Genomic DNA, 11,165 nt, shown 5'->3' on the forward strand with positions numbered 1-11,165 from the left:
CCATCTGGAATGTAAAATATTGCAAACAGATTTAAGCATTTAATATTTTGTTCAACAGGCAAGTTGTGTTTGGATATCACATCGTTCAAATTACTAAGCTTGGAACCAGAAAGAGCTGATCTTTCTAATTCCTCCAACTTGTGGAATTGTTTGTGCTGACTGTCCCCTCCTTAGTCCCAGAGGGAATTAAATAATTCAGCAGCCCTTTTGGACAGCCTATTTCATGCTTAATGTTCATTGCTGTAATCAAATTAAATATCAAGAGTAAGCTACAAAATGTACTTTGTGCTTTGATTTTTTTTAAGTGAAATATTTCAAATGGAAGATATTTGCAATAAAAAAGGGTCTCTTGTATATAAACCCAATTTTCTTAACCAATTATTTCCCAAATTCTTCACAATTCCACACCAAAAAAATATATATATGCATATCTTGATTGATGACAGTGATTCAGAGAAGGAATGCCAGGACGTCATTAAGGAGATGCAGTTTTATTTAATGGCATTGCATTCAAAACCATGCTGTATCCTGCTTGTGGGAGCAGAGTGACTGGCTTATCTGTCTTTGAGAATCCTGTAGGTGCATTATAGGAAAACATGTGTAACGAGTACATTGTTTGAACGAACATAGTGTTGTAGAAGCTCCTCTTAAAAACACACACCTGACTGGTTATGAAATGACAGACTGAATCAGCAAGCTCTCCTGGCTCCCCACCAGTGCTCTCTGACCGCTTTTCCGTGTGCCCGATCCGGCCTGCTGAGATATCAGCCTGTGTTTGTGGCACCAGAGTCTGTGGCTGTTACCATGGAAAGGGATGGCCTTGCAGCAACTTCACCTCACAGCCGAACAGAACATGAGCTGCAGGGAGCTCAACCAACCATGAACAATTCTCAGGGCCATCAGAAGAACTCTGAGAGGTTCCAAATGAGAGCTGCGTGCTCATGGATCCACACAAGGAAGGCTGCTTACTTCATCAGTGCTCCCCGTCCCTGCCAGGCGGATATCAGATCACCATCTACAGGTGTCTGAAGTGTCATCAGCCTTCTCAGTGAAACAGGAAAGTTGAGATCCAAGTAAAGGAGCCAAAAGAGACTGAACCACCATGTGGCTAAGGAAAAGCTAAGTCGATGAGTCAGGCTTTCAACGAGGGGAATAATGTTGAAAGTGAAGGAATGCCAGGTCACATAGATTGTAAGTGGTTAAATCAGGATTCAGACTTAGGTCAGCCTGATATCAGAGCTTCTATTAATCTGTCCCCAGTTTGTATAGCCCTGGAGGCTTTTAGAGGAGGCAAGATGCACAATGTCTCTAATTGGCAAACACCAGAACTGTACAACAATCTGAAGGGTAATTGTGAAAAATTTATAAACTAAGCTGTATAGAATACAAATAAGCCGTATAAAATAAAATTAAGCTGCATAATTAAAGCTAAATTTTAAAATCACCCCACCTCTGAGAAGCAGAATATTCAGTACATAAAGACAGAACTACAAAGGCTGACCTTGGACAGGGAGTAGAATAACAATGGCTCAAAAAGGTCACTGGAATATACTTGAGCCTATTCAGCAGAGAAATGGCTTAGGAAGTGTTATGTCATCTCCTTAATGGGAAAAGAAGGAAAAAAAAAAAAAACCACAATGATAGAAAGTGAATAGGCAGGACCATTCTCTTCTTCACTGAAGGATAGGGGTTGTAACAAGTCCATGGGGTTGTAGTGTGGATTAAACAGAATGACTATAAAAGCCCTGGGCAGAGGGCATGATGCTGTACAGATGCTTGATGAATGTGAAGGAGATGAAATAAAGAGTCCTGTGTGTATCACCTCCAGGATTTTTGTCATATCTGAGTTACACCCTGCTATATTTAGTGAATATTTTCCTCTAAATTGACTTGGGTTGAAACTTAACTTTGTTCTCTGCTGTAACAGCCATGATTTTATAGGTTTGAGGTGTAAGTTGTATATTTCTTCCTAATATTCATGAAAATAAATATGAACCCATTGAGAGATTTAATGTCCACGTGTCCCCCAAAATCATCTCGAGTACAACTCGCATGCCATGGTTTGGGAAACAAACATTGCAGGCATGTGGAGAGCCCTGGATGAGGAATCAGGAGACCTGGGGTGTGGGCTTGGATGATCACGTGTGTCGCCTTCATGAGGCACGTTCCCCAGAGGAAAGTGGGAGAATACAGGCTTTATGTCATGTGAAGGCAAATGAGATACCGCACGTGAACACATTTCATAAACAGGGACATTGCAAATCCTAGGTGTTTGTGTGACTCTGTCTCCTTCTATAAAGAAAATTTTAAAAAGTCAAACATAGCTGTTAGTAGTCAACCAATTATTAAAATAACATACTTTAAAAATCAAAAAGAACTTTTCTACTGCTCCCACATCTTCAAAATAAAGCATCACCTGGTTCCCTTTTTCTTGCAGAGAGAATACAGTTGCATGACCTCTGTAAAGGCCAGTGAGCAGGACATCACACCCTGCCCCTGTGCCCCGGCTTATGATATTATTATACCACAGAGGCTCAGTGCTGGAAAGAGACCAAGGGATCATTATGTCTAGTCTCATTTTACAGAGGTGGTATTGAGTTCTGGAGAATTTTTAAAACCTTACTTATGATCTCACGGCAAAATGGAATTTGAATCATGACTCCAGGCCCCTCAACCAATTCTCCTGCTGTTCCACGAGCTTGTTCCCTGGAATGGCAGTGAGGCCTGAGGGGAAGAGGAACTGGAGCTGCTGTGCCCTATGTAAGCCACTAGCATCCAGTTAGGGAAGAGCCAGAGGACCGAGACAGACACTGTCTTCAAAGTGTCTACAGTCCTTCAGAAGGAACCAGACACACACACACAGACACACAGACACACACACACACACACACACACACACACACTCTCATATGCAAAGGCCCAACTAACAAGAATCTAAAACTGAGAAACTGTCGCAGTTTTCACAAGATAACCAAACCAGCACAGGGATGGAGACTGAAGCAAGCCCCTGTATATTTGGCCACTCCTGTGGGGGTGGTGACGCCTGTCCATGGAGGTCCACTTCCAGCTCACCACCCTGGTGGTACAGCTGCACAGGGCAATGACAACCTCATAGTCCATGAGTCAAAGGACAGCATCAGTACCTTCAGAGACCATGGCAAGGCCACCCCTCCCCAGAGGCTGCTGCTGTGATGCTAGAACTTTCTCTGGCTACCTAAACCCTGTCCGGTTGAGGTTCACTGTCTCACTCCTAGCCCAATCATTCAGTGGTTTGTTTTCACTGTGATTTGATCTACAACAGATGTTTTTACTTGCTTAAAGCATTTGAGCCCCCAAACAACCCATCATTACCCACCTTTTACAGCTCAAGAATACAAAGAACAGAACCATGAGCTAAGAAGCAACCTTTCCAGCACAGTAAACAACATAAAATCATGGTAAACAATATAAAAATGTGCTCGTAGTCCAACACCTCTAAAAAGATACTTCTATATAACTTTTTACATAAATATGACAAGAATTATAGCTTTATGGAGAATGTGCCTGCTCTAAGAAATAGGAATCATCTTTTAGAAAAGGAAGAGCTTTCTCTTTAACAAGAAAATGATCATATCAATAGCCTTTTCTCAGAAAAAAAAATTGATTTAAATAATTTAGAGTGATTCCATCATTTAGCTCATTTCCATCCCTCTAAACATCATTTTACTGATGCTCTCTGCTATGTTTTAGGTCAGTATAAAAGGGGGAAAGTAGAGGATGTGGCCCAAAATTGATTGTCTGATCTACAACAGATGTTTTATATCATTTCATGGAATCCTTGGAGCCGTCTTCTGAGCTAGGTATTCTTACACCCGTTAACAAAGTGAGCACACTCCAGAAAGGGGAGGTGTGGCTAATTTTGGCATCTCCAGTAATACAGGTCAGGAATGATGCTAGGGGCCTTTGTGTACTATCACACTTGCTACAGTATGTGCCAGGCACTGTTTTATAAGCTTTACTTGCTTCAAGCATTTGAGCCCCAAAACAACCCATCATTACCCACCTTTTACAGCTCAAGAAACTAAGTCACACAGTTGGCAGAGCCAGGACTTGAACCCAGTAGCCTGGTTCCAGGATCTGTGGCCTTAACCCCAAAGCCAATTACCTCTCTTAGGCAAGGGGCTTGCCCAGTGCCTCCTGGCTGGCAGCTGGCAGGTCGTGCAGCTGAAATGCAGCCTGTAGGCAGCACGACTCAAGAGTTCCTCTTCATCCCAGGCCCCACCGACACTTGTTTTTGCCAAAGCTAACACCTGCATTTGATGCCCAAGTGGCTCCATCTCTTTGGGGATTTGGGGAATATTTTGCTTTAGTATTTGCACTACACACATCTCTCTTCCCTGGACTCCTTCCTTCTACCTAAAAGCATCTACAGATCAGCTTTCTCCTATAAACCTCCCTCCTCCTCCCCTTCAGATTCTGCTTTAGACTTCAACTATCATCCTCTGTCCTCCCCTCCTTACCTCTTTTTTTTTTTTTAATTTCAGCATATTGCGGGGCTACCAATGTTTAGGTTGCATTTATTGCCTTTGCCCCACCCGAGTCAGAGCCTCAATCCCCCCAGACGGTGCTCACCACACCCCTCCTTGCCTCTTCTTGAGAGAAATCCACAAGCACTGCCTCTCCTCCATGCCCGGTCTCTGCCCAACTCCCCAGTCTCTGAAATGGTCAAATGGTCTCCTCCTCTCTTGCTCTCCTGCCCACATTCCCAGCTCCAGCCTGCATGAACCTTTCCAGGATGCTGGTAGGAGCCCCATGAAGAAACCCACTCTTCACCTCCACTTCGTACTTCCGTTCGTCTGTGCCTGTGCTCACTCTACCCCACAGGGATTGCCTGCCCCCGCCCCCATCTCCTCCTGCTCAAGTCCGGCACACCTTCCAAGTCTGGATCCAATCACTCCAGCTGGGAGCGCTCACCCCTTCCTCTGAATTTTATGATCCTCTTTTCTACAGCACTTTTGATTTAAGTGCATGTCTTGCCTTTCCCAGGCTGTAAATAACTAGATTCTTTTTCAATTTATCTTTGCATCACCTACAGGGCCTTGTGCAATCAATCAATGTCTGTTGAATTGTTCACTCACTGACCTCCAGCTTGATACTTAACAAGAGTATCTTCTTGCATAAGCTACTTGGATAATCTCAGATCTTTTTGCATAAACTCAGCCAAAGGTTTCTAAGTTCTTGAATCACCTGCTGTCCTGTTGATAGGAACTGAGTCCACCAAAACTCACCTTAGAGAACTGCCTGCCCTCATACAGAACCACATCTGGTCTTCCAGAAGCAGGCCAAGTGCACACTTTCTAGAAAGTCAAGCAGTTTTGAGAGCAGAGAGAGGGAACATTAGAGATGTGGCTCAGTATAACTACTGTCCTAGATACGAAGCATTCATTAAGGTGGTAGAAATTCACTCACATGTTAATTTGTCCTACTAAATGTTCCTAGTAACTTTAATTTAATAGGTTCGGTCAGCTATGGTTTGGAACATTAACATTGATAGTATTTAAAAGCTCTTTGTATTCTATCTCAAGTTACTTTTTCTCAGGAGAATGGTGATTGAATCCTTAAAAAGCCTTTAGTAAGAACATATGATGGTCTCTTATAAATGTTAACTGAGCACGGCAAGATGCTTAGCTCTCAGGGGCTAGGTGAAGCACACATCTTTGCCAGGGATTTTTGGAGTCACTCATCCGTATTTATCTTCATAAGCCTTAAATACACCATGTACAATAGGGGTTCTATCTCAATCTTTATTTTAGACAGTGTGAAGACAAAGTGCATTACACTTTCAAATCACTTGTACATTATCTCATTTAAGTTTTACAATAGTTCTCTGCAACGGTATTGATCCCCTTCTGCAGTTGAAGAAATTGAGACTTGAAAATTTCATTAACTTACCCAACAATTTGTTTAACTATAAACCTCAATGCTAAAGATTCTATATAAACACTATGTAGTGTAGAGAAAGCAATGAGATTGGCACTCATGAATATTGCCAGTGGGAAAATACAATGAAAAAATGTTTCCAGAAAGCAATTGGATACTATGCATTAAAAATAAATAAATATGTATATGTGTGAATATATGTATATGTATATATGTTATATATGTGTGTATGTATAATATATATGCACATATAATACATTAACCCATACAAAGATGTTTATTATAATATTATTTATAATAATGGTAAATAATAAACAAAAAAAGAATGTCTGAGAAACAATATAGTCATAAGACATAGTCCTTACAAAGAAAATTCTAAATGGTTTTTAAGATAATAAAATAGCCAGCTATAATATTAAGTGAAAAAAGGGTAGAAATCAGAATATATACTATGATTCCAATTCAAAAAGGTGTGGAAAGCACACCAAAATATTAACAGTTGCTTTTGCTTCTGTATTGTTTTCTGTTTTCAAAATTTTCTATGAAGTTCAGATGCTACTTTTATAATCAGAAAAAAATGTCATTCCAAAACAACAAATAAATTTTTAAAAAAATTATGTCCACAGTTGCACAAGAACTAAAATAAAAAGCTAATCTTTTGCCTCCAACTCCAGAACTCTGGCCCCTGCACCAACTTGCCTTGGTGCCCAGGTGCATGAGCTGCCACATAAACTACACCAACACCACAGAGGCATCAGCCAACTCTCAAATGGATAATAAACCACTGTTAAGCTCATTGTATTAGACTGTTTCATTGTACAGTCTTATGTTGACACAGTCCAGGAAAGGGGTCACAACTACTTACCACAAGACCAACATGCACTTCCTGCCCTGCTTCCTACAGTTTTATTTCTTAAACATGCCAAGACTGCTGAAACCCCTCTACTTCTAATGCTTTTTTCCAGCCATTTAATAATATCCCTTGTTTCAAATATAGGTTCATAGGATCTAGGAATAAAGCAATCCTCAAATCCCTCATGAACTAGAATTAACCTGCTATAAAATATTTTAATTGCATCTTCCCAGAAAGGAAATTGGAGTTATTGTCCTCTAGCAATTCCTTTTTGATGACCATTAACCAAAGACCCACAAAATTCTTGCCAAGAGCAAATTCGTAATGTCCTCAAGGTCTCTTCAACTCACTTCATAGTCTATTCTTTAAGTAATGTTTTACAGATGGACTGATTTGTCAATATTTTATAATGTAATCACATTTACTTTCTACATACAGGTGTCTAATGGAGATACTACACTTGAGCCATACTGTTAAAAGAAAGGAAATTGGAGGTCCAGAAAAACTTTCTGTAGCTTCTTGACAGCCAACATCTATAAATGAAAGAAAAATTTGGGTGGCTTGAGGAATCACACATTCTATTGTTTACATTAAAATTTGAATAGATCGCACCATCGGTCATTGTCGTTGTCCAGTAATCTCAAGGACTCGACAGAGGTAAGTAGTTCCAACATTTGGAATGTAAGAAAGGAGCTGGCAATGAGAAGAATTGTGTTAGTTTTCTGAGCTATGCAAACACAGAGCTTCTCACTAAATTTATTTAATTTAAAAATGGACTTAGGTCCAACTGCATACACTAGTTTCTTCCTGGGAAAAAATATCATGTTGCAAAAATAAAAGAAGATGAGACATTTTTAATTTTTGATCATCTAAATTAGACACAATCTTCACTCTTTTTCAGCATAGTCACTAAACAAGAGAAACACAATGCCATTGTCAAACAATGATTAAGAATATTGTGCCACAGATTATCATGTATGCATTAAGTTTGAATGTCTAATCCAATCTTTTCTTATTATAGGACAAATTGTTAGTGTTTAAGTAAAGCAGAAAAAAATGGAGATTTGCTTTTCTCCAAAAGTTTCTCAGTAAACCTGGTTACCTTAACTAATATTCCACTCTGACTTGACAAATGCTATTCCAGTGTCAGATAACAGAGAAAGAATTTTGTGATACTGTATTAACTTAAAGGGCTAGAGTAAGTCAAGAGATATTTTAGGGAAGGAAACCATTATCGAGGCTTTCCTTTGCCGCTTAACTCTTTTTTTCTGGAGGCTGTTTAGTAATAGCTTCAAGATTTATAGGTATGAGGTCGGTAATGATTTGAGGTATGAGATATGTGATGATATACGTCCCCAACACTGACAAGCTCATACAGGTTTTCTTTGAACAACACTATCCTCCTTGGGTCTTCTCTCCACGAACCTCAAATGTGGGCATATAGCTTATGCAAGAGCTTCAGACAAGTCACTCCGGCCATGAACATTAAATGTATTTCACAGAACATTTCCAGAAGCTTAATTTTTTTCTACTTTTTAAATATGGGTTTTTGTATAGTGACTTAGATTTAGAAGCATCAATTTTATTATTGCCTAGGAAACAGAAAAATGAAAGTAAGTTGAGGCACTCTGAAGCGTACAGTCCAACAAGTTTTTATTCTATATGCATCGGTTAGCTCAATTGCTAAATAAGTTTTCCTGTAGTGTCTTTTTGGAATTAAAAATATAAAATAGAGACAGCTCAGAGCATACTGAATGCTTTGATAAATAGACTACACTGCAGAATTTCTATGCTACCACACAGCCTCTACAAAAGAAGTTTTCTATATTTTGACCATTTCATTGGAATCATTTTTCATTTCTAATGGATTTTTATTACCATGTAATGAAAATAGCTGTCCTAGGCTTTATTTTCACAATAGTTTTTGTTACAAAATTATCTTTAATTCCTAACAATTTTTTTGTACAAATATAGGAAATAAGCATCCTTAAATTTCAGGACTGCATGCACTTTACTCAGCATACTTTGCCTTCTAACATTGGGATTTGTGAAATTATCCTTTCTTTCTCTGCTTTATTTAAAGCTGAGACTGAGAAAAGAATAGAAAAAAAAATCTATAGAAATTTGTCTTATATTTACCATGCTTTAAAAAGTGCTTTTTTTTTTTCCTCCTGATGTTATCTGTCTTAGCCACGAGACTCAGATCCCTGTATTGGTGGCCGGTATATTCTACTCTGCACCTATGTGGCCAGCCTGAACCCTCACTCAAAAGTTCATACTGTTCAACTACACACTGTTCAAACAGGCACAACAAATATCCTTCCCTCATCCCCAAGTTCTCAGGATAAACCATATGCAGAAAGATTGCAAAGTCGTTTTAGTTGTTGTTTTGAAAGGGAGCATTTTTCTACAGTCTGTAAACTCCTCTGATTTTTACCTAACAACACTACTCTTTGTCCTGTCAGGTCTTAAGCATCTACTGCCTCCTTATGAGGGGTCTTTTCTAACAATTCAGAGAGCATTATTTGCCATCATAGCAAGATCCTGTTCTTTGTGGTTACACACTCTGAAATGCCAATCATCTGTAAAGCAATTAGAGCCTTTACGGTTTCAGCAGCTCGGGGAAGAAATCAAAGCACCCACTCTCCAGCGCACCTGGCGGCGCCTCCCAGGGCGCGCGCAGACCCGGGCTTACCTGTGCGGCATGCCGGTGGTGTGGGCGGTGGTGTGCTCGCTGGACAGGTCGCACAGCTTCAGGTACCAGTTCATCTCCACTTCCCGCAGCAGAGCCAGCTGCCGTGCCCTGAGCTGGCTCTGCCCTGAGGGACTGAGGCTGCTGTCTTTACCATTTTCTGAGGCTTTCTTGGGAGATTTGTCTTTCCCCGTTCCGGAAAACCCAGACTGTTTCCTTAACTTGGTGCTCTCTTCTGAGATCTGGCTCCCCGCCGCCCCTGTCCGGGCTGCCAGCATCGTGGAGATTCGCGTCTTTCAGAGAAGACTCCAAGTGACTGTCATCAAAGTAATTTGGATTGATTTTTCTGCGTCTGCCTCCCTCCTCTTCCCTGCCCAGCCCACCTCACTTAACCTTATCCTGCCACAAAGCTGTAATTGAGCCCAGCCTGTGACTCCGATGAAAGGCTATCTCTAACCTTTCCTGACTACCTGTGATATCCTGGAACATGGAAATTTTAAAAACAGCTCCAAAAAACTTTGCGATGCTTAAGTTTTGTAGTGCTATTGCTTCCACAAAGTTTGGACTTCTGCTTCATTTAACAATGATAACTTTGAACCTTAGATCATTAGGGTTTGGTAAATTATATTTGATCATCCCGTTAGAGGTATAAAAGAATATATCTGGAGACTCGTTAACCACTCTTATGTGGAGTCTTTTTGGTGCTTTAAAAGTTTTAATGTGAATTTCCTCAAATAAGTTTGACTATATCAATGCAAGGGGAAAGTTGTTCCTTTTGTGTAAACCTTAAAATAAAATTTTAAATTTATTTTATATTCCTTTGGGAAAGGAAGGCTTTTTGAATGTCAGTGAGCCACATACTATATGTCAAGCACTCTTTCATTCCTAACGTAAGAATGGTGAGCCCACCAAACCGGATTCAGTAGTTGGCCCTCCAACACTTCTGACAGAGGGAAGGCACGAGAATCATCTTATAATTGGGGAAACTGAGGCCAAAGTTGGAGCGAATAAATAGAAGAAAGGGAGGATGTGGAGGGGCCTGTTTGTGTGTGGATGTGTGTTTGTGTGTGCATGTGCATGAGTGTTTGTGTCTTTGTGTGTGTGTGTGTGTGTATTTGTGTATTCCCAGTGCTCATGAAAACTAGCTCTAAAGAAGGAAAGAAAGTTTGGTTAATAGCCCTATAGTTAAGATGCTTGGGATAGCCTCACACATGCCCAAGGGTCTGACCTCCATTGCAGCTCAGGAGATAATGATGTCAGTGCCACCTAAATGTTGACCACAAAGTTGTTTCGTGACACATTAAGCCCCAGGCACACACATTCCCTGCCCCCCAAATCCAACTAAGTCTCTCCTATATCAATGGTCCCAGTTCCTGCTGCATATAAAGAACTTCAGAAAGTGTGTGAATTTTCCTGTCCATGACAAGACCATAAGTTAAAAATTGCAGAGGTATAGCAAGGTCCCAGAACCCCTGAAAAAGGCAAGAGAGGAAGAAGAAAATAAAAAAGGCTCTTCTTAAAGAGACAGAAAGGATCAGTAGGCTCTTCTGTAAAGTATGTCAAGGTCTTTGAGGATCCCCGTGGCTATTAATTAATCAAAGCAGGGAATGAGAGGACAGCAAATCCCACCGCATGGACTCTCCACATTCAGGTAAAAGCTGTTCGATGTTAGTATTTGGGATAGTCTAGGGTTAGAACTGT

At 40.3% G+C, this 11,165-nt stretch overlaps 1 protein-coding gene across 1 annotated transcript in view; it reads right to left on the reverse strand.

The window, feature by feature from the left end:
* KCNAB1 (potassium voltage-gated channel subfamily A regulatory beta subunit 1) overlaps positions 1 to 9,819 on the reverse strand; it is a 367,524-nt gene extending 357,705 nt beyond the window's left edge. Inside the window, exon 1 of the mRNA XM_020285635.2 lies at positions 9,468 to 9,819. Within this exon, the coding sequence (XP_020141224.1) occupies positions 9,468 to 9,742 (275 nt within the window). The 5' untranslated portion in view covers positions 9,743 to 9,819. The remainder of the gene's footprint in view (positions 1 to 9,467) is intronic.
* Positions 9,820 to 11,165: the final 1,346 nt, after the last annotated feature.

This window comes from Microcebus murinus, chromosome 1 (genome assembly GCF_040939455.1).
Source record: "Microcebus murinus isolate Inina chromosome 1, M.murinus_Inina_mat1.0, whole genome shotgun sequence".
Taxonomy (NCBI): Eukaryota; Metazoa; Chordata; class Mammalia; order Primates; family Cheirogaleidae; genus Microcebus; species Microcebus murinus.